The 24,727-nt window shown below is 31.7% G+C and overlaps 1 protein-coding gene and 2 long non-coding RNA genes across 3 annotated transcripts in view; all 3 read left to right on the plus strand.

The window, feature by feature from the left end:
- The first annotated feature begins 3,093 nt into the window (after positions 1-3,093).
- On the plus strand, positions 3,094-4,949 carry LOC107869758. The gene is made up of 2 exons (XR_001673939.2): positions 3,094-3,193; positions 4,415-4,949. It is a non-coding gene; the product is annotated as an uncharacterized LOC107869758 (long non-coding RNA).
- A 411-nt stretch (positions 4,950-5,360) lies between these two features.
- On the plus strand, positions 5,361-6,338 carry LOC124897946. The gene is made up of 2 exons (XM_047411568.1): positions 5,361-5,711; positions 6,054-6,338. The coding sequence occupies exons 1-2, from the start codon at positions 5,361-5,363 to the stop codon at positions 6,336-6,338; spliced, it is 636 nt and encodes a 211-aa protein (XP_047267524.1).
- Positions 6,339-14,096: 7,758 nt separating this feature from the next.
- Positions 14,097-24,727, plus strand: part of LOC124898152 — a 33,440-nt gene continuing 22,809 nt past the window's right edge. The window contains exon 1 of the long non-coding RNA XR_007054942.1: positions 14,097-14,440. This is a non-coding gene — a long non-coding RNA (uncharacterized LOC124898152). The remainder of the gene's footprint in view (positions 14,441-24,727) is intronic.

Raw genomic sequence — 24,727 nt, forward strand, 5'->3', positions numbered from 1 at the left:
TGTAATATTTATAAAATTACGGCATGGTATTTAGCATGAGAATCTTAAATTCCTACCTTTTAACTAAGTTATATGTATGTGTATTTAAATACATTTCAGTTACGACTCAGGGACAACATATACTTTATTCTTGTCATTTATTGTGAAATTTGGCACCACTATGGCTTCAGTTACAGTCTAGTTTGGGTTTTAATTTTACAGTTGGATGTGGTTACTGTAAGTTTCTATTCGAGTCTGGGATTTGGTTATGGTGATTTAAAAGTTTTAGTACTGAGTAGTGTTGTTTTGGGAGGGCCAAATAAGATATGTGTGGTTGGCCTTTTATTACTGCATTATTTATCTTTCTGTATTACTTTTACTTATTTCTTTATTGCATTTATGTAGCTCGTAATTGTTTATCTTTCTATTCCTATTTACTGTTGACTTAGACAATACCATCACATTTTTGTTATACTTTTTCTGTATCGACCTCAATCGATCGATGATGCCTACTGAGTACCTATTGCTTTGGTACTCATATTATACTTCTGCATCTTTACCCTGATGTAGGTCTGGGTACTAGTAGCTGACGTTGATGTGATTTTTATTTTTCAATACTGATCCGGAGAAGGGTGAGCTTGCTGTCGTCTGAGGCTGATCCTCCTTTATTGGTTCTAGTTTAGTCTTTTGTACTCGAGACTTGTTGTATATATTGTGTATATTTTGAATTCTATCTAGTACTCTAGGTATCTTTTAGTAGTGGCTCTAGTACCGACCTTACCAGGTTTTGAAAGGGATTTGTTTGTATATTTTGGTCCTTTATCTTCTCTCATTTTGAGATACTTTATATGTTCCTTTCTATCTTTCGCTTATTGTTACTACTGTTATTATTATATGTGGTCTTTTCTGGTTTCTTCCCATTTGCCCATTACCTATCATTCCAGATTATGGCTTGGGTTGCCTATTGGTGGGACAAGTAGGCGCCATCATGACTTGAGAAATCAGGTTGTGACAATGTAGGCATTGAATTTTTTTCCACATGAATTTTGAAGAAAAATTTGAAGAAACATTTGTTGATATAATTAATCTTTGGGCAAATCACAAAAATATACTATTTAAGAGTCAATTTAACAAAACTTATTAATAGTTTTTAATTTTCAAGGAAATAGATTGAAGAAGATGGTGAAAAAATTAAGAAGACAAAGAAAAATCAAATGCGAAAAATTAAGAAGAGAGAGAAAAATTAAATAAAGTGGCTAATTTTTAAAGTTAAATAAAAAATAAAATTAAGTGCTCAATTAAGTCAACCAAAATTTATGCTAATTAAATGAGAGACATCAATTGCATGATATACAAGCTATTATATTGGTATATTAGGGTCATTTAAAATAATAGTTCTTTAACTAACTTTTGACTATGCCAGGTAATAATTCAAACATTAACCATGATAGAAAATTAAGGACCATTTTTATCTAGGTTATGTAATTTTTTCATTTAAAATTCTCAATTAATCCAATCCAATAACATACAACCCGATCCAAATCTAATTTTAATCTCAACCATTCACACCCTTTGATCAGACGATGCCCATCCACCCCTTAATATTTTATTTTCAATTTACCCTATCACCTAACCTAACTCCATTTCCCCAACCCTAACCGCCATACACTCTTCTCCCCCCGCCATCTCTACGTCCTCATCACCACCAGCCAGGCACACCACATCAAAACCACTCTCCTCCTTTCCTCATTCTCCTTCCACCATGAAATGTACAAAGATATTTTTATTCTTTGTTTTTAACATAGTTGTCGTCAACATCTCTACCTCCACCATTATTTATGACCAACGTTGAATCCTGAAAATGGGGTTTTTTTGGTGGTTGAAATTATTGAGATAATAAAAGGCCTTTTAGAATAGGATTTTATGGTGGTAGAAAATAGTTGTGAAATGACAAATTCTCTTTAGCAAGTTGGCAGGACAACCTTCTCCTACCTGCTTTATGTCGCTTGTATATATTAATAATTTATTTATCTTATGAAAACAAAATGAAACTGTCGTGTGGGACTTATTTATCTTAAGTCTCATTCCATTGAAGGACTCATTTGACCATGAATATTATTCACCTCTTTTGTAAAATTATTTCACTTTATTTAAAAAACAATAGTTAATCATGAAAATTTCTGGACTAAAACCTTGTTTTTACTTTTTAATTTTATTTTTTTCAAAGGAAAATTCTAAATTTCTATTTTCAGCAAAATAACCCCATTCAAAATATATTTCTTGTCCAAATCATATTTTATGTATATTTTTTAAATACATTTAAATTTTAAATATTAACTGTGAAAACTACGGACAAATATACTTCTAACTCCAACTTTAAAATTTTTAAATAAAATATTTTTAAAATTTTTATGATCAAACTCCTACTCAATTGCTTTCTCCTCACATTATTAGTCAAATAGATAATACGACATATTTGTAATTTTGTATAACTACTTTTATTAGTCAATATATACCTCACACATATTTGTAATTTTGTATAACAACTTCTAATAGTTAGTAACAGTTGATTAATACTCCTCCATCTATGTTAATTGTTTAATATATTAAAAATAATAATCCAATTTTATTTGTTCTGTTTAAAAAACAAAGATAAGATTTATTATTTAACTTGTATCTATTTTATTCTTATTACTAAATATTGTTATATTGTGATAATTTTTTATAATATATTAATATTGATATGAATAGGTATTAACCATTATATATACTCCATTTATATCATAATTGATAATATAAAAAATTGTTCTCTTCGTTAACATGTGAAATATTTTACTTCCTTGGTTTTACTTTAAGCATTTTACTTTTCTTTTGGCAAAAATTCACAAATAGGTAAACTATAAGACTTATAACTAACTTCCTAGTGATAGTTTCAATAATTACAAATTATAGGCAAAAGTAGTTAGTAGTTATTTGTATATGTAACAAAATTATACAAATCAGTGGAAAAATAACTTAACTAAATAAGAGATTAAAAAGGAAATTTGAAAGCTGTAAAACCCTTAAATTAATCTAACTGCCCACTAATTGCTCATCTATTACTGAGCATTAAAGCCCATTATCTGTGATTTAAGGCATTTATTAAATCTAAAAAAATTATTTTGGGAAGATTAGAGAGAAGGAAGAGGAATAATTGAACAATCATTTTTACCAGGTATGTTCCAAATTCAAATTTTTATTATATAATTTTTAATTATTCTTGAAATACGTTTTTTTTGAAAACCCAATTTGTTAATTTGCGTGTATATTTTTTTTTCAATTTACGAGTATGTTGGTAAATTGTGTTTGAAATTTCAAGAATTTGTATATTGCATTTTAAATTTATAATTTAACAAAAATTAATGATAAACAAACGAACAATTTCGATTTAGCAATAATTTTGTATACTGCAATTGCAATTTGTGATTTAGGAAATGAATTTGTATTATTTTTGAAACCTGATAATTTGTTGATGGTTTTGAATTAATAGTTACTGGCAGTTTGCATACACTATTTGTTGACAGTTTCTTTTTTTTTGAAAAAAGGGGCATTTACCAATTGTTCTAAAGCATTCAGGCGTATAAAATTGTTATAATGAGTATGAACAGTACGAGATGGACTCAATTGTAATTGAAGAAATAAAAAAATATGATAGTTTGATTCAATTAATTGGTAAGCAACTTTGTATTGAGTTGAATTCAAAAACATTGAAAGTTGAATATAAAGTTGAATTTAGCAGTAGAAGAATGGAGATACATATTGATATGGGGTTGGCCGTTTATGTAATGGTGTGGAAAGAAGAAAAAGGATTTGGAAACTATCCTTTATGTGTTTCTGTATTTGATAAATCCATGAAAAAGAAGAGTGATTGCTCGAATGTTGAATGCGCTATTTCTGTTATTGATGTGGAAGAAGGAAATTCTGAAGATCATAGTGCTTTAGTTGAAATTGCTGATAAATGAACATGATCAGACAATTATTTTTGATCCAAATCACAATGAAGTGCTCGCTGGTCAAGTTTATAAGAACAAAGCAACTTTAAAATCAGTGATGACGCTTTATGCAATCAAAAATAGATTTCAATTAAATACTATACAATCAAATGGCAGTCGGGTAAGTGTATTTTTTGTATTAAAGCATTTGCGTGTATATTCTGTACATGTTTTTGTGTTTTGTTTAAAAATCTATTTATGTTTTCATGCATACATGGTTTTGTGTTATTTTAAAAATGTATTTATGTATTCATATTATTGTATAACTAGTCACATAAACTTGTTACTATTCATACAGAATACAGTAAATATACTTGTATACGTTAGTAAATCAGGTTAGAAATTTTCGAAAATACTAAACTTTTTTTTGTATAAATTACTAATATAAAATTTTTACATTGCAGGTATAATTTGGTGTGCAAATCTAAGAAATATGATTGGTTGCTAATGACATCCAGTAAGAAAAAGTTCGATTTGTATAAGATTGGTCGATTTCGTCATGAGCATACGTGTCCTTTAAAGGATCGGGTGTATGAGCAAAAACATGTTAGTAGTTCAACGATTGAAGGAATTGTTAAGCAAAATGTATCCAACCATAAAAGATTATATACGGTTAAACACATACAAGAGGATATTAAGAATGATCTTGGATTGGATCTGACTTATACAATGGCCTGGAGGGCTAGGGAGAAAGCTTTGATTTCATTGAGGGGTACAACGTATGCTTCATACAACAGATTGCCAGAATATTTATACATGTTGGAAAAAAACATACCCTGATTCGCATATACGGATGAAAAAAAAAAGATAATGAATTCCTATATGTTTTTATATCGTTGTATTCTTCAATTAAAGAATTTGATTCATGTAGACCAATTGTTGTTGTTGATGGAAGTTACCTTAGGGGAATATATAATGAAACTTTTGTGTCAGCTATTACACTTGATGGAGCAGGTTAGTCCATTAATTTTTATTTATACATTAATTGTACTTTAAACATTGTTAAGGTATTAGTAAATACAATATTATTTAAAATACATTAGCTGAAAAACACACTGTAGAATTGCTTATGTATATCTTAATTATGCAGGACATATATTTCCACTTGCTTATGGAATATTGGATTCTGAGAATTATGCAGCTTGGGGTTGGTTCTTTGAGCAGTTAAAAGAAGCTTATGGTGTAAAACTAAATATGTGTGTTTTGTCCGATAGAAATGAGAGTTTTATAAAGGCTGTATCGACGGTATATGATGGTGTTGTACAGTATGTTTGCATCTGGAATCTATGAAAAAATATCATAACCACTTTCAGAAAGTCGCATGCAAAATTAGTTGATGTGTTTTACGCAATGGCTAAAGAATATACAATTTCTGAATTTAACAATCTAATGAAGAAGGTTGAACAAATAGATGTTAGGGTGAAAGAGTACTTGCAGAAGGCTGGTTATGACAAGTGGACTAGGGTGTATGCTACTGTAAATCGTGGTTTTACACTTACATCAAACATTGTAGAAATCATAAACAGGCATATAATGGAAGCGAGGGAATTGCCTATATATGATTTCTTAGAGGAAGTTAGAAAGATATTTGGCAGATGGAATCACAACAATCGACAAGTTGGGACATTCACACGCACCCCTATTTGCGGGAGATACAATGATCTTCTCGAGTTAAATGAGGCCAAAAGCACACGAATGAGGGTAAGTAATTTATTAGAAATAAACAATATTAGTGTTTTATTTTAATATTTACATATATACATTTACAATTATTTGTAGTAATTTATTAGAAATAAACTTTTTAATGTTCTGTATTAATATATGCATATACTTATCTGTATATACAAATATATGTATATACATATATATAACTATTTATTCATCACAAGTTGTACCTATAACGAACTATGTTTATGCTATGCTACATGAAAATAGACGTTATATTATTTATTTGGAGAAGAAGACATGTACTTGCCATAGATTCCAAATTGATGAAGTTATGTGCTCATTCTTATGTAGTTTTAAAGAGCAAACATTTTGAAGCTGATGATTACTGCTAACTTATACAAGCCAGTAGTGGTGTTGGGCATATATGAGATTCCTCTATTGCCACTGCCTGATAGGTCTATATGGGAGATACCAAATTTTATATTAAGCAAAATTGCTCTACCACCCAAGTACAAACGTCCCCCCAGGAGGCCAAAGAAAAGAGAAAGAGAAAAGTCTGTTGGAGATTTTTATAAGTCTAAATCCACTAATTCATGCAGTGCTTGTGGGATGACTGGTCACAATAGGCGTTCGTGTAGGAAAATACGTCGAGTTGAATAATTTTATACATTTTAATTTGTTTATGTTTATCTTTTTTTTGAATATATCTAGCAAAAGAAATAAAATATCAGTTATGACTTGTGACTGATTTATGTTCAAATTAATGATCAATAACATAAAACATTTTGATATATTCTTTATTTTTATATTACATTCAAATTATAATTTTTCATGGTATATGGACATGTTTAAAAGAAAGAAAATACATATATAATTCACTTTACATCATAACTATAAACGTGTGCAGTCTATTGTAATAACTTGTCAGTTCTCACTATCATGTTGTTTATCATATTATATGCATACTTTATTGTATATACTCGTAATGCATATATTCATATATTTATGCTTATACCATTTGAAGATTATATATTGATGTGTGAGCAGATACTAACACATTTGAGGCTTTTAACTCTGAATAATTGTGAAGTCTTAAGCAACTTTTGTTATTTTTGATTGTTTTTATTGTTTTAATGAAGATGTAAGTGACCGAGGAAGAAACTAAAGGAAAGAAGAACAAAATCAGTTGAAATTGGTGTAAATAAGATGAAGTGTAGCTGACGACATCTTTGAAGTGCCGTTAGACATGTGAAAGGCTGTCATAATTACCGTCAAGCTTAGACAGAAGATGAAGAATCAAAGAGAAGTGTGACGACATTTCTTAAGTGTCGTCACAACTTTGACAAGGTATCAAAATCATCGTCAACTCGAAGCAGAACATGATGATTTTTAATGAGGATGTGATGACATTTCTCACATGCCGTCACATATTTGATACACCGTCAAATTTTGCCGTTAGGAGAAGCAGAAGATGCTATTGTACTAAACGCTTTGACGATATTCCGAAAAAGCCGTCAGGTGTTTGACAAGCCGTCAGAAATGGCGTCGTTTATTCTGAGAAAAAAAGAAAAAAGCTAAAACTTGAGATTTGCTTCCATATATAGTTCTTTCTATTTAAGGCATAGTTTTTATGTTTTATTAGAGGGAGGAACTTATAAAAAGGGTTTTTTAATTCTCTTTAGGGAGATCATCCACAATTAATTATCCATTGAGCAGAGAACATACGATATTTGTTCTCTCTATATCAAGAACAATATTTTTGGTGTTTTTGCCTTGTGAATCAGATACAAGTTCACTTTCGATTCCATTCATCATTGTAAGTTAATCCTTTCAGTTATGAATGCAAATTGCATGCTTGTTTCTTGCGTCATGAGTAGCTAAATTCCTGTAACCTTGATTATGGAATCTAGGGTTAAGTCATGATAAGGTGTTAAATTAATTATTCAAGGTTTAATAGGAGTTAAGATTTCTTGATAATTCTGAGACTATAATTTATGTCTGTTGGTTGCAAACAATAGACGTACCTACTTTAGTTTGCTTGAGAAAGAAATCATAAACAGTAGGAAGTAAGTTATCAACAGGGACTCAGAAAGGTTTCGTTTAATAATCAACACTGTAATAAGGTTGGTTAACCTGAGGTAAAATCTGTATAGTGATAAGCGATTCCCTAAGTCCGAGAGAATTAGAAAATTAGATGCTTGAATAGGTCAAGAGATATTTGAGCATACCATCAATAAAGATAGCTTGTCATCCTACCACCGTGAGAATCTTGAGTAAATTTTAGCATCTGTCATGTACTGTAAGCCCTAGTGAACATAATCCTGGTTATTTCATAAAATCTTAGTTACAAACATCGAAATCAAAGTGACAAACAATTACGTGTTAAACTCAAACCCCCACTTTAGTTTCTTTTTGTGCCAATTGTTTGAATTTAACTTGTAGCTATAGTTTCAAATTAATTTAATCGCCACTTACATTGTTCCCTGTGGATTCGACCCCGACTCCAAAGTTGGGTAAATATATTGACGACGACCACCTTGCACTAAATTTAGGTGTAAGTTGAGCATTATAAAAAATGGTGCCATTGTCGGGGAACAATTTAGCGTATTTAGTTAATTTGGAATTTTAGCTTACTTGCTTGAATTCAAGCTTGTAAATATTTGTTTGTGATTTCCTTTGTTTCTTGTGTTAGGTAGATTTTCTTTATTTTTTTAATTTCTTACTATGGCATCATGGAATGAATGTGAGTTTGATGGTTGAAAATTTTATCTGGATGATCCATGTCCATATTGTGATGGACCTCACTTTTGGCAAGATTGTAGATATGCTCCCTGGAGAGAGATGTGTGTACCATCTCCGTCCTACCAGGAGTATAATTGTTCTTTATATGGTGGTCAAGATGGACATTGGAGTGATTGCCCAAATGCCCCTCCCCCTATTGCGCTAACCCAAGTTCTAGTTCTTCTTATGAGTATGAAAGGTCTTAAGGTCAAGAAAAGGAAGAACGAAGCATTGGATAGAGTGACATTGAAGCTATGCTTCAACTAATGTTGGATCATATAGACACAATGAATGATACCATATGTGACATACGTTAAGAGATTAGAGTATTTAACGAGGGAAGAAAAAAGATAGAAGAGATGATATCGAGGTCAATCATCCAAAGCACTTTTCTACACTATGTTGATGATGAGCTTGATGTTGAGCAACCCTCGGTGATTTCCCAACCAATCGAACCATTCATGAATGAAGATGCCAAGGATGAGGAAATAGTATTAGAGTCAAAATAAGAAATCAAGCATAAACCTCATAAAGACTCTAGTCCATTTTGGGGCAAAAATACTAATAGGAAAGTTATTTTGAAATTGAGGGTTAGTCCTTATTCAAATCACTTTTCAACATTATACTTAGTGGATGTGATGAAAGTCGAATCACCCAAGCAAATGAAGAATTTTAAAAATGAGAAGAAAGATTCTTACATTTTGGAGTTTGTCCTTCCAAAAGGGTTTACTACAACCCCAATATTGAAGGCCAAGGAGCTTAAAGATCGATGTCCATTTAGTGGCTGTTTAAGATTCTCAACATTACCAAATAAGCCCACACAAAATTTTGATGCAAAATTGGGCAAGCAGTTCAAGTCTTCGAAGTGGCGTGATAGAACATTCCTTATCATGCCCTCACATTTACCTAACACACCCCGAAGATGTATTGATCAAAAGTTGGGCTGGTGTTTTAAATCCTCCAAGTGGAGACATAAATAATTATCAACAAGGTATCTTGATGAAGTCTGAGTAGTCCAGATAACTGAGTCGCGCCGCGATATTAAACCAAGCACTGCTTGGGAGGCAACCCAAGGTATTTTGTTATTTTTATTCGTCTTATGTGATTAACATCAGATCTTCGCATCCATGGTGCCACAAGTATGTTTCTAACTCTCTTGTTTTAGTTTGATGCATTAGAGACATTGGATGATTTTAAGTTGAGGGTGGGGTTACTTGTGGGTGTTGATGTCCTCCGTGAGTTTTTGTTGCCGTGCCTCTTTTCCCTGGAGTCTTATTCCTAGTAGAGATGGCATGTTTAGGCGTATTATATTTTGTTTTGTGATGGGTTATGGTTAATTAAGGGAAAAGTAAGTATCTAGAGTAGTTGATATATTTTTGTTGATTTCTCTTGGAATGACAAGTACCTCTCCAGCTGTCTATCTGATAACTGTGTGATATGCATCTATATGTGACTACTGTGAATATTTTTATGGCATTAGTTCTAGGTACATGATAATCATTGCTAACAATTGCATGAACTGGATAGGTATTAGCTTGTGATGTACCTTTATGCCATGTGTGTGTGAGGTCTAGCTCAGTTCCTTTTGTATGTTAAATTTAGAACTTGACTGGTTAGTCTTGCCTTGGTTGAAAGATAGGGGTTAGGAAAGGATCATAGGCCGTTGTTGATATTAATCCACTTTTAGCCTAAATTACATACCCTGTGTGCATGATATCTCCCTTGATCCCTCTTTTGAGCCTGAATAGATTAATTTTTTTTATGACACCTGTCTTCTTCCTATTTAACTCAGAATGAACCTGTTTTGGCCCTGGTCCCCCTTGGATACTGTGCACCTTAACTAGACAAATAACCTAAGTTGAGGGTGGCTATCATAAGGGTGCGTGATGTGAAATGTGTATGAAGAAAGATTGAATAAAAAGAAAAGATTTAAATGATGGATGTGGTAGAAAAAGAATAAGAAAAGAAAAAGACTGTGAAAAAAAGAATGAAGTGTTAAAAAAAAGACCGCACTCATCCGGAATATGTGTGATCAAGAATGAATGATAAATAAAAAAAGGATAAGAGGTGGGACCCTAAAAGAGTAGTGTAGTATCAAGGAGGCTTAGTCACTTTAAATATCTATGAACACCATTCCAGCCCCAAGCCTACATTACAAGCCAAAGAAAAAGCCCTATAGTGATCCTAACTCAACTGTCTGAAAGCCTTGGTAATGAAAATAAGGGCAAGCATATGGTATTTGACATACATTGATTGGAATTTCTTTCTGAGAGTGAGTGTCTCTTGACTGCCCCTGCATTGATATGCTTGATTTCATACATGAGTTAGGAGGGACTTCTTTGTTGTAAGGGCACACAGGTTCTATCACTAGCTGCCTACTTGTTTGGGTAGTGTAACTTGTATATATGGATGGTTGTTGTTTCTAAATTGATTCCAAATCTTGATTCCTTTGGGTCACATTGTGGATCTTCATTTATAAATATAGTTGGGTTTATAAGTAATTGAACTTGGAGAGTGCCATGTGTTTTGAGCTAAAATTGAAAATCAACTGCCATGGGTATCTTATGTATTTCTTGGTTAAGCATCGTGGTGTTGTGTTTTGGTTGCTTGAGGACAAGCAATTGTTTTAAGTTAAGGGTGTTGATGTGTGAGCAGATGCTAACACATTTGAGGCTTTTAACTCTAAATAATTGTGAAGTCTTAAGCAACTTTTGTTATTTTTGATTGTTTTTATTGTTTTAATGCAGATGTAAGTGATCGACGAGGAAATTAAAGGAAAAAAGAACAAAATCAGTTAAAATCTAGTGCAAATAAGGTGAAGTGTAGCTGACGACATCTTTGAAGCCCCGTCAGACATATGAAAGGCTGTCATAATTGCCGTCAAGCTTAGACCAAAGCTGAAGAAATTAAAGTGTAGTGTGACAACATTTCTGAAGCGCCGTCACAACTTTGACAAGGCATCAAAATCGCCAGCAACTAAAAGCAGAATATGATGATTTCCAATAAGGATGTGACGATATTTCTCACATGCCGTCACATATTTGACACGCCTTCAAATTTTGCCGTCAGGAGAAGCAAAAGATGCTATTATACTGAAAGCTTTGACGAGATTCTGCAAAAGCTGTCAGGTGTCTGATAAGTCATCAGAAATGGCGTCGTCTATTCCGAGAAAAAAAAGAAAAAAAGCTAAAACTTGAGATTTGCCTCCATATATAGCTCTTTCTATTTAAGGCATAGTTTTTTAGGTTTTATTAGAGGGAGGAACTTATAAAAAGGGTTTTTTAATTCTCTTTAGGGGGATCATCCACAATTAATTATCCATTGAGCAGAGAACATACGATATTTGTTCTCTCTCTATCTCAAGAATAATATTTTTGGTGTTTTTGCCTTGTGATTCAAATACAAGTTCACTTTCGATTCCATTCATCATTGTAAGTTAATCCTTTCAGTTATGAATGCAAATTGCATGCTTGTTTCTTGCGTTATGAGTAGCTAAACACCTGTAACCTGGATTATGGAATCTAGGGTTAAGTCATGATAAGGTGTTAAATTAATTATTCAAGGTTTAATAGGAGTTAAGATTTCTTGATAATTCTGAGACTATAATTTATATCTGTTGGTTGCAAATAATAGGCGTACCTACTTTGGTTTTCTTGAGAAAGAAATCATAAATAGTAGGAAGTAAGTTATCAACAAGGACTTGGAAAGGCTTCGTTTAATAATCAACGTTGTAACAAGGTTGGTTAACCTGAGATAAAATCTGTGTAGTGATAAACAATTCCCTAAGTCCGAGAGGATTTGGAAATTAGACGTTTGAATAGGTCGAAAGACATTTGAGTATACCATTGATAAAGATAGCTCCATGATAATCTTGAGTAAATTTTAGCATCTGTCACGTACCCTAAGCCTTAGTGAACATAATCCTGGTTATTTCATAAAATCTTGGTTACAAACATCGAAATCAAAGTGACAAATAATTACGTGTTAAACTCAAACCCCCACTTTACTTTCTTTTTGTGCCAATTGTTTGAATTTAACTTGTAGCTATAGTTTCAAATTGATTTAATTGCTACTTAGATTATTCCCTGTGGATTCGACCCCGACTCCAAAATTGGGTAAATATATTGACGACGACCGCCTTGCACTAAATTGAGGTGTAGGTTGAGCATTATCATATATGTGTCAAATTATATTATATCAAACGTAATTGTTTAATAATATGAATAATACATTTATATGAATTTATGTATTTTGAGATAAATTAACATATTTCAAAAAATGTCAGTTGATATGTATGTATGTATGTATATATGTAGGAAAGTACGAATAGTTGAAGTGTTATATACATATGTATTTGATTATGCTTAACTTTTATTTAATAACTCCAATTGTATAAATAAGTTATCAGTAATGTAGTTGTTAATCATATATGCAGTCTAATGTAATATGCCTTTGGTCCTAACCATCATAGCATCTATCATGTGTATATATGTATATTATATCATTTGTATATTGTTAATCATATTTATGCTTAAACTATTTCAAGATTATATATGTTTCAAATTATATTATATCAAAAGTAATTGTATAATAATATGAATAATACATTTATATGAATATATGTATTTTGCGATAAATTTATAAATTTCAAAAAATGTCAGTTGATATGTATGTATGTATGTATGTATGTATGTAGGAAAGTACGAATAGTTGAAGTGTTATATATATTTGAATTTGATTATGCTTAACTTTTATTTAATAACTCCAATTGTATAAATAAATTATCAATAATGTAGTTGTTAATCATATATACAGTCTAATGTAATATGCCTTTGGTTCTAACCATCATTACATCTATCATTTGTATATATGTATATAGCTATTTATGTATACCATTAGTATTCTACTGATATATTTTAGACAACTCGCTTATAATAAAATCTAGATTAGTATTCAAAAAAATACGATAGTTGACAACTTCCAACAAAATGGAGAATCATGTTCGATATTTTATTAAAAATGGGATTGAATATCAGTTTATATTTTCAACTAAAACCAACAAAATAGAGAAGCATAAGTATTAAGGTATAATTATCATGTCACTACTCTCACACTCAAACTGAGGCCTCACCGGCCTGTCTGGACTCTCATCATCACTAAAGCTTCAAGGTAATCTTCAATAGATAAAATACAGCTAATGTGTTGTTGAAAATACAAAATTAGAGAAAAATTGGGAGAAGAAATAGGAAGAGATATATTTCTTGATATTTCAATGGAAAAACGTTTGAGATTTTCACAATCTTCAGCAAAAAGAATTTGAGTTGAAAGATAGAATTTGGATGGAACTTAGCTATATCAAACGTGAAAATCCTTTGCCGCCTAGAACATCCAATAAGATTGTAGGGAGTAAACTTTACCGCATATCTATCCAATCGGCTAAGGGAGAGAATAAAATATTAATTATGAGAGATAAAAATCTTATTTGCCTTAGTTATATACATTATAAATTATATTTACATAAATGGGCCCACATAAAACTGAATTTAACTAACAATTACCTATGAATTATAATTATTTAAAACATTACCCATACTATGTAATTATAATAATTTTTCCTTTTCTTTTTGGTATGTCACAAAAGAGTATCTATTTCTTATAAAAAAATTTGAAGTGGCCTAAGGCCAGTATTATTGATGATAAAAAGAATGCAAAATAATGGGCCAAATAGGCCAAACAAAATCTGGTCCATGTCCTAATGACCCAATACAAAAAAATAACAAATATCTGCACCAAGAATAGGAAATAAACAAAAGGCAATAAAACAAAAAAGGAAAAGGCAATCCCAAATGCTCAAATCTTATGGAGAGCAGTAGAAGAGACAAAAGTTCAAGCTTTGAACTTGCTCCAACAAACTGCAACTAGTCTGATCTTTATTTCATCTCCATGGATTTTGCATTTGAGTAACTTGCTTCTTAAAAAAAGTAAGTCAATTCTTGAAAATTCATTATTTATGATCTAAGCTAGCACTTTCTTGATTTCATATCATCAAGTCATCAATTTATCCTATGATTTGGTAGATTTCATTCTGCAGCATCAAGATCTCACGAGTCGTAGTATAATCAGACCAAAAGGAAATTTTTTATCATACAAATTATGGATCTTACATGCCGAAGAATTCCTAGTTGTTGCCGAATCACTCATCTTTTATTTCGACTTTAATTTCTTTTTATCAATTTCATCTCCATACCCAACGTTCCATAAGATAAACCTCATGAAGAAGTTAATACCTTTGTGTAAATCTTATTTATATTGGTGTGGTCAATAAATTGTAGATCTAGTACTGCAACTAGCTCTTCTCTATTGCTTGCTTCTTGTGTGTTGCAAGTCCTCTTAATGATGACCTATCATATAGATGACAGTATGTTACTTACTTTTTCCCCGATCTTCCATCCGGTTCTCTTGTGATGTTGGTGCTAAATCTTAGATTAGGTAAATCAATTTTGTCTGCATTTTCTGATAATTTTGAAATTGAATTGTGCCAACAAAATCAACAATGTAGTTAGCTAAAAATTTCCCCAATAGGTTCCCTTCTATAGATGTGTATTGGATTTGACAATTCCCTCTAGTTCTCTAGTAATTAATTCGGTCCACCTCCATCATTGTACTCCAAGGTTCATTTCATTCATCATTATGTACCTCTTTCATCAACAAAATATCCTTCTCTATCACCACTGGAATTTGAATACTCCTAACACAATGTTCTATCTCCTGCTGAATAGCTTTAGTGTGCGCACACACTTGTAGTACTAGGAACAACCCCTGCTTTAGCATAGATGAAATCCCTCGATAGTTCCTAATTGTATAAGCTATAGAACGTACTAATACTTTGGTTGACTTTGGATGCACCATTTGTAATACACTTGTACCATTTTTAGTCTAGTGGTCTCCATCAAATAGTTGCATAGACTACTGTGAAATTGTATCGCTCAAAAGAATCAATCAGTTCTGTTCAGGTATGAGGGATGTTCTTTATCCATGAATATCTTATTTTTCCACTCAATATAAATTCAAATTTATTTTACACATCACTTTATGCCTGGATCAGGATGACTCAATACTATTGGAGGCCTAAAGCCAAACATTGATGAGAGGACTTTTACAAAAAAAAATTTCAAAAAGAAAAAAAAAGATATAATATATAGTCCTAATTTTTGCTTAAAATATATATTTTAACTTTTTGAGATGTAAAGTTATGAATAATTGTCTAATAATTATTTTTTTCTAGTTAACACATCTAATTTCAATAAATAGTCAAAAAGCAATTTATGCCTGTGCAATAAAAGAATTAAGAAAAGTAACATAACATTCAAGAAATAATAGAATATGCCTAGAATATATGCCTACACTATTTTTTAACTGAGACTATAATACTGAAAACTGAAATAATTGAACTTGATTTAATAACTTGATCTGAAAATGATAACATCATTCTTTATAAACTACAAATAGCTTTGATATAAAAAAAGTCAAATCAACAATAATAATGTTATAAAGAAAGATCTCTTGAACATTTGAAGCTTTGAAGGTATAAGAATTGAAAGAAAATAAATAGAGATCAATGAATTATTTATGTTGATCGCATAAACCAAGAAAGAAAATGAAAAGTCTCATTTTTATTGAAAAGGTAAGAGGAAGAATAACAATTACCTTTTGTCCTTCCATATATTTTATTGTATGCGTTAATTGACTTTTTCCAAGACATATTTTTGTAAAATTAAAATTAAAAAGAACCTTTTCTTTGCAGTTAAATAGGAGTAGTAGCTTTTCTTTTTTCATTTTCTATGTATTAAGTACTTTTATTTGGCATAAAGTGAGGCCCCCAATACTTCTTTCAAAGCTAATCTTTTGTCAAATCAAAATGCAAAAGGTCTTGTTTCCTTTTTAGTGAATAAAAAAATTAGTTATTTTTTTTTACCAAAGGTATTAACTAGTGATATAAAGTGGGGCCCCAAAAATTGGGGGTCTAAAGCCTAAGCTTCAGCAGCATTACCATATGGCCGACTCTGGCCTGGACATCTCTCCACCATTTACTATAAAGTTTCTCCACTTCCGTATCTATCATAGTATAATTGATTAGCAAGTTTTTAAATTTCAATATTTATTGTGTTTTGGCCCCACTTCTAGTCCCCTAAAATCGATATTAAGGCAAATTCTACCCGGACTAGGCTAAGGTATCTAAAATAACCTTTAGATGTTAAATGAACCACAATTAGACCTAAGAGAGCAATTTACCTAAAACATGAGTAACTAAGTCAATTATGCCTAGTTGATAGTTCTTTAATAGGATCAATAACTCTAATTATAATAGTTATGCCTCCAAGACCTAATTTCCAACCCATATCTAGTAAATTATTATAAATATACTACTATTAATATCAATCTAAAAGAAGGAGAATCCTAGCCTATATAGACACTGAAAAAAGCATGGTGAATTCACTAAATCATCGATTTCCCTTTGCGAGAAGTTTCCACACGATGCCACATAATCAAAATAATAATATATTCATCAATATGAGAACAATGGTACCCATATTGTATTTTTGTTCTTTGAGTTAAAAATTACAAAATCAATCCCATGTGGGACCTGCTTGTAGAATCACACAATGCGTCCCACAATGCTCAAGGAACATTTCCCCTCAAAATGGGTAAATTTTGAGCAAAAATGGTGCTAAAATCAACCCATAAAAGTTCAAGGAATTTTGTGAAATAATGTTGAAATTAACCATGAAATTAATGAAACTTAATAAGAATTCAGAGAAGAAATGTGAAATTCAATTTCACAAACACCCCAAAATCACCTATTAATGTCTCTGCTAAGAATTAACACTCTCTAGGGTTCTACACTCTTAAACTTGTGTGAAAATGGGATAAAACTGATCAAAGGGCCATTTAATGTCACCCAAATATTGCTTAAGAGGACACTAGGCTTCTTAAGCAGTCATCGTTTTTGCGTCAAGGTGTCGCTTTTGCGATATCCACCTGGTATGCACATATCACGTACGTGACCATAATGTCACTTAAGCGATACTCCTTTATATCATGGGTGACTCGCTTATGCGACCCAAAGCTATCAACCTAGTCTCTCATGTGACTAGATTTTTGCAATTGTGGGCTCCACTTGAGCGACAAAAATAGTGCTTAAGTTTATACACCAGCTGAGTGGTGCATCAGCATAGCACTTAGAATATTCTAAGTCTCCGCCAATCCCTTGAGATTCATTTGAAATCCTATGAATGCAAATGAACTATGCTATCCTATAAATTTTAATGTTCTAGACTCAATGGCGCGATCGAAATTCTCATCCAGGGTTGTTTCAATAAAAAGTGGGTCCCACTTCAAAATGAGTCCAAAATCCTTGGGACCTCTATGTTCTAGAGCTGTTGAAACTATTAGAATTAGCATACACGGTAGTTTTATTAAAGTTTTTGCCTGATAGGTAATTCTTACCTTAAATACTTCAAAATAGGGAATTGGCTCTAAAAAACAAACAAACTTCTTAGTAACTTAACTGTCAGTTCTAGCAAGTCATAAATGACTTGGTTCAGCTATAGGAAAGCTCTAAATGGAAAAAATATATAGAAATACAAAAAATGACCTGGAGGGTCATTATTTTGATGCATTTATACCTGATTTCATTTGAGCTCTTATTTTACATATGATTACTTTATGCCTTACATATTCAATGAATTATGGTTTATTGATGTCCCTTATGTAAGAAACAACTTTTCATGATGTAGGTTTAGGTACTATAGCTAAGAAATCTCTTTAATAAAAGCACAGGATACTCAGTGGCTTTTGTTGACCTCTAAGTTGATTCGGGGCTTTTCTGAATCTCTAATACCTATTTGTATTTCGTATTATAGTTAAGGATATGGTCAGTTCTTATGTCTATCAAATCTAAGCTGTCAATCTTCTAGAGGCTTCATAGATTATTATTAAAGTAAAGTGCAGTTATGTCTTGTTAATTTTTCATTAAGTCCTCGGGTCAAGCTATGTATATCTATTTTGGGCCTCTCTATATTGGTATTTTATTAGGATATCCGACATGTACTTTTCAAATCATTATAATTATCATAGTTACATGGATAGTAACAAAAAGTTATAGGTTACTTCTGCTGGGCCTTTAGTGAACTGGGTGTCTTTTTCTCTCAGTGGGATTTGACACGACAGAAAATGTCTTCTTAAGGACATCAACAACTAAAAATATGGGTTCTACACAGAGGAAAGGAATCATACAACTAAAAAATATTGTGAATAAATAATGGGCAAGAAGCTTAGAACATACCTAATAGAGGGAACAAGTAAGAATAACTTTTCTTTATATGCTCCTCCTCTTTCTACATTGCTTCCTCAAAATTTTGATTATGCCACAAGATCTAAATTAAAGCTACAACCTTAGTTCTCAACCTTCTAACTTGATGATCTAGGATTTGAATAGGATCTTCTTAATAAGATAATTAATCATTGACTCCATCCTCCTCATGCAAGAAGATATAAGAAAGATCAAGTTCATACAACCTTGATATAGATAAATGAAAGATTTAATGTACCACAGACATTTTAGATGGCAATTTCTATTTATATGCCACCTTTTCAATTCTTCACGAGATCTCATAATGGAAAATAATCAAGGACTAATCTTACCTTTTCTACAAAAATGTGTCACACATTTTCTAAGTGAAATCTTCAACAATATTTGGTCATCTACAAACTAACTCTTTACATATTATATCAGTATAAGACTTTTGTCGACTTTGAACAGTTTTGAGTTGTAATGACCTTATTTGTGAAATTTTTCTTTTGATGTGGTTTGACTTTTTTTGCTTTCCCGTTGTTACTACATGTTGAATTCAGTGTGTGAGGTTGGTTAGAATGGTTCCCAATGCTTTTAAAAGCATTTTTAGGAGAGTTTAAGGTGTTTAGGGGCTTTAATAATCCTACAGTTGACTTCGGTAACATTTAATATTTTGAGTACAATATGGCAATTTTGACAGTTCCATTAGATCTTGAATGTTAAATTTGATTTAGTAGTAGGGTTGCTTTGTGTTCTGAACCTGCAGTTTGCATCTCGGCCCTTCATACAAAAAACTAGTGTAATTTGCCTTCAAGGGGCCCCAAGGGTTAATTTCATGAAAATTTATCTTTTTTCAAAAGTCTACATCACGATTGAGTCCATAATGTTGAATTTATTTTAGTAGCATAGTCATTTCATTCATAGGATTTTTAAATGAATCCTGAAGTGTAGATCAATAAATTTACAACATAGCAAAGTTATTGATGTAGCTAAAGATAGTGCAACTACTTTGGCGGCAAAAAGACCGCTTTAGCAGTAGCCTCTTTAGTGGCAAAGCACCTTAAGCGATCATTAGTTAACCAGCCATCCACCTCTAAAGACAATACTTTACCTCTTTTGTGGGTACTGCGTTAGTAGAAAGGAACCACTTTACCAAAGCTATCCATATAGGATAGACCGTTTTAGCAGTCATCATTCACTTAAGCGGTGGCTACTTTTGTCACGATCCAAAAACAAAGGTCATGATGGCACTTGTCGTGGCAAGCCATGACAAGTAATCCTATAACCCAAAATAATTTGAAAAGAAGAATCAATACCAAAACTTAAGCTTATACTCTTAAAAAATAGTTGAAGTACACATACATACCAAAAATGAGAAATATACAACCAAAGGTACCATACTATATCCCAAAACCTGATGTCACAGTGTAATAACTACTAAATACATCTCAAATGTCAAAATATACAATAACAGTTTGAAAAAGATCAAACCTATATCCATGATATAAAATATGACATGTAATAGATATGGAGGTAGTAGATCATCTTCAAAAGCCTAGATCAACTACTACCTTGAATATACTCTGGATACCACCTGAATCAACTATCATGTGGTGTATTTGTACCTAAATTGTCACAAAAAGGAATAGGGGTGAGTACGATCCACTTAAAATCAGTAGGTATCATAGGCCGTCTGAGTAAAGTAGAAATTAAACCATATAAACATAAACTATAGACATGTAACCTGTAATTAGAAAATGTCCCTAATGGTCTTCCACACCATCTCCACTAATAATTCTATAAAATTCACATATACTACACAAAAATATGAGGAAGGAGCATAGGTATACAAATATCACACATAAACGTATAGAAAAAGATGTACATATAGACAAATATCACATAAAAAACTATAATACAACACAGAATAAGAACAATATATATGAGATACAATGAAAATGAAGATCATGATGAAGATGAACCTGATTATGAAGATGATGATGATGATGTGATGCTCGAGGTTATCGCACAACCTCCATATGCACCTACCAAGCTTTACTTCTAGGTAGGATCCAAGGGGCGTTCGTCAACCCATATACAACCAAATATCCAATACCAATATCTGTAACTCCTCTTTGGCATATACATCACCAAAGGGTTTTTAAAACTATCACATTTTTTTTTCCAGAAAAGTCATTATTTCCATAGTGGTACCATGCTTCATGCATGTATGACATAAAATACAAATCAACACAATATAAAATAATAGCATGTGCATACAATATAAGATGTAATAAGAATGATGATGAGATACACAAGGTTGTTGCACAACCTCTGTATATACCTACCATTGTGCTCCTAATATAGGGCCCGTAGGGAGATAACAATCCATTACAACAATATCCAATACAAATATCTATAATTTCTCTCTTTCACATACATTGACAAAGGGTTTTTAAACATATTATTTTTTGTCAAAAACACTAGTGTTTTAAGTATTTTCAATATTTCCACAGTGGTATCAATATTTCATAAATGAATATGATATGAAGATAAAATGTTCAGAACCAACCAAAATGAGAATTTCCAATATCCAACCAATAAATCAACCATGTAAGCCAAAAATTCACTCAAATTAACCAACCATCCATAATCCAATATAATTCAAAAATCATCAAGTCAAATGTACAAGTAAAATGTCATTGAAACCATATGAATCCCGAAATTTAGGTTTTTTCCACCAAAGGGAGTACTACTAAACATACATATATATCAATATCAGGCCAATAATATCATGTAAGACCTATCACAGTCACAGATAGAAAATGATGTTTCAAAACCACATAATATCAACCACATAAGCCCCCATACGGGCATAAAAATCACATTAACACATTTTCTACGATACAACCCCATACTCATAGCATGCTTTTACATTATTATTAACTACCTAACCTTGTCTGAACCAAGTTAAGTCATAACCTACCTTAAATGTTGAAAACCTGTCCAAAAATCCTTCAACCTAGAGGTTTTACCTCACGAACGGACTCGTAATATACTAAAATTTACAAAGACTATGCATAAAATGAAAGCTAATGATACTCATATTGCCCAATTCTTAGTCGGGGTCAAAATGGACCCCCAAAATGCATTTTAAAAAAAGGGTAAAGTCATAATTTTATTTTAAAAACATGTTCCCTATACTTATAGGAGTCTAAAGCTAAAAACCTATTTAAAACGAGTTAAAAATAAGGTTCAATTAAAAGGAAAACCATTTTCAAGCTTGGCCGACAAATACTCCCAAAACCTATTTTAAAATCAAGAATCTGAAATTTTTTTGAAGATAAAATTGAGAGAAACATGATAATTCTAATATTAAGAACTTACCCATGAAAGAAATCTCATGAACTTCTTTGGAATTGCCCAAATCCGAACTCCCAAGCCTCCGAAATGGTTAAAAGGGGTTTTGATCCTCAACTTGGGTGAAAATCATGATAAATAACATATAATTTCTTCATAAATAGGGAAAATAGAGTTATGAGTTGACAAATAATGATTCTACAAGAAAAATACATCAAAAATCATCAAAATCAGAGCTTCCAAGCTCCTTAAATGTCAAAAATACAAATTTGGGTATTTGCCACGACGCAATTTCTCAAGTCATGATGGCGCCTACTTTAACCCACCAATGAAAAGCCAAACCTGTAGTCCAAAATGGCTAGTAACGGGATACCCAAAGAGACAAAGGAAAGAATGTTGAATAGATATAATAAAAGATCAACAGATAATATAATGCCAAAACCTGATGGTATCAATAGATAATATAATCCTAAGATCTCCTAATATAATAAGAGTACAAAAATAAAATACCAAGGGAATTACACAATTGAAACTCATATCCAAATAAAACATAAAGATTATTCTAGTACATAAGAAGGAGGTAAGTAATACTCTAAATGTCAAGAGCTCACTCTAGGTCTCCGAACCATGCCTGCACCGCACGATGCAGACATCAACAACAATAATACATACTATGATCTACAGGACGCAAAAGTGCAGTATGAGTACCAAACACGTGGTACTCAGTAGTCAACTGCCAACTGAGCTCCAAAGATAACTACAACCAAATGTCCAGCAATAATATAATAAAGCTAGTGACATAGTAAGGACAACTACTCTACTCATAGTAACTATACAAGAATAATAAGGCTAAGGAAGTATCAAGGATGAACTATCCTATTCTAACCATACTCATGAATCTCAAAGCTACACTGTATATCCAATGCCAATATATGAATAAAGGGTAAAAGAAGGATATAATTATTTTCAAGGCAAAGGAATAAATATATAAACTGAATAAATGAAGAAAGGAAAGGATAGAAGGTAATACCATAGCTACATATAGCTAGATATACATACATATGTAAATATATGTATGTATATATATAAATAAGGTCAACTTGAAGCACAACATAAATCATCATATCTTTATTTTTAAGACCTCATAATCCTAGCAGGGTTTAGTACTAACATACTCAGGGTTTCTAATCCATAAATTTAATCATTAGTTAATCATGCATAATAATGAAATCATAAGATAGAAGAGACCAGAATCATATCTCAAATCTCAATATTGAATCAATAACCAATTTGTCAAAAACTATCTATAACAATAATCATAACAATGATAATAACAATATCAATGACAATACGAGTAACCGGCTAGTCCGGACAACCAATACCTAGCCGAGCCTTTCACGTACCTCAACCACCCTAGGATTAGAAGGTTCAATCAACAAAAAAAACACTACAAGGCATAGTAATCACCCATTTCTATGCAACCCCTATATAGGAAAATAGATATAAGCGCATACTAGTGATAGGCAATGTGCATGGAAAGATAAATGCAACAGAATCCACAATACCATAATTGATCCTAGTATCATAGAATATCCACACTAAAATTGGTGATTATAATCAATATCATAATATTATCATCATCACTATCACCATTATAGCCATTGTCATCATAATAATCCTTCGTCCTTGCTGGATATATATAATTGCCATATATAGGGTTAGTCGTGCTCGAACCGGTAGATGTACACATAGGAATATCAATATTATCATCCTCTGGACTTGTCAGATATATTATCATAATCATTCTTCGGACTTTCTAGATATTAATATCATCATTACAATATCCTTCAGCTTTGTCGGGTATCAATATATCATCACAAAATCCTTCGGCCTTGCTATTTATATTATAATATAATCATAGTCATCTTTCGGCCTTGTTTGGGTATATAATCAGTATGACCATAATTATTAGCACATATATATAACATCAATACTAAAATATATCATTGGGTTTCAAACAAAATTATATCACTAGTACTGCATCTTCCTCTATTTTTTATCGGAGAGATGTTTCTATTGATATATAATAGGTGCACAGACTTAAGTTGTGGTTAAAAGGTGTATGAATCAATAAATCCATTGCCCAGAGTGAACTTTGAGTAAATCATTATAAAAGTGTCAAAAGGGTCGGGATCTCAGATGACCATAGTAATTAATGGTATCAATTCTTAGACCAAAATCTATCTCGGTCAAATTCTTAAAACATCATTATTAATATCTTTTAAATATAAGTTATCCATTAAGATAGGAAGTTAAAACTATGAAGAAATTTGTTTTTAAGGTGAAAAGTGGGCTTTAACCCTTATTTAGGAAAAATAATATTAAGATCATATTTTAGCTAGAATCACATCATTTAATAATTTAATGATAATGAATGTACCAAATCTATGCATGACAACACCAGTATTCAAATAATTTAACCATAATCATCAATGTTCATAAAGAACAACCATATCCTTTACAATGATAAACACTTTCTGGATGTTCAACCTAT

Source organism: Capsicum annuum, chromosome 4, assembly GCF_002878395.1.
Source record: "Capsicum annuum cultivar UCD-10X-F1 chromosome 4, UCD10Xv1.1, whole genome shotgun sequence".
In the NCBI taxonomy this organism is placed as follows: Eukaryota; Viridiplantae; Streptophyta; class Magnoliopsida; order Solanales; family Solanaceae; genus Capsicum; species Capsicum annuum.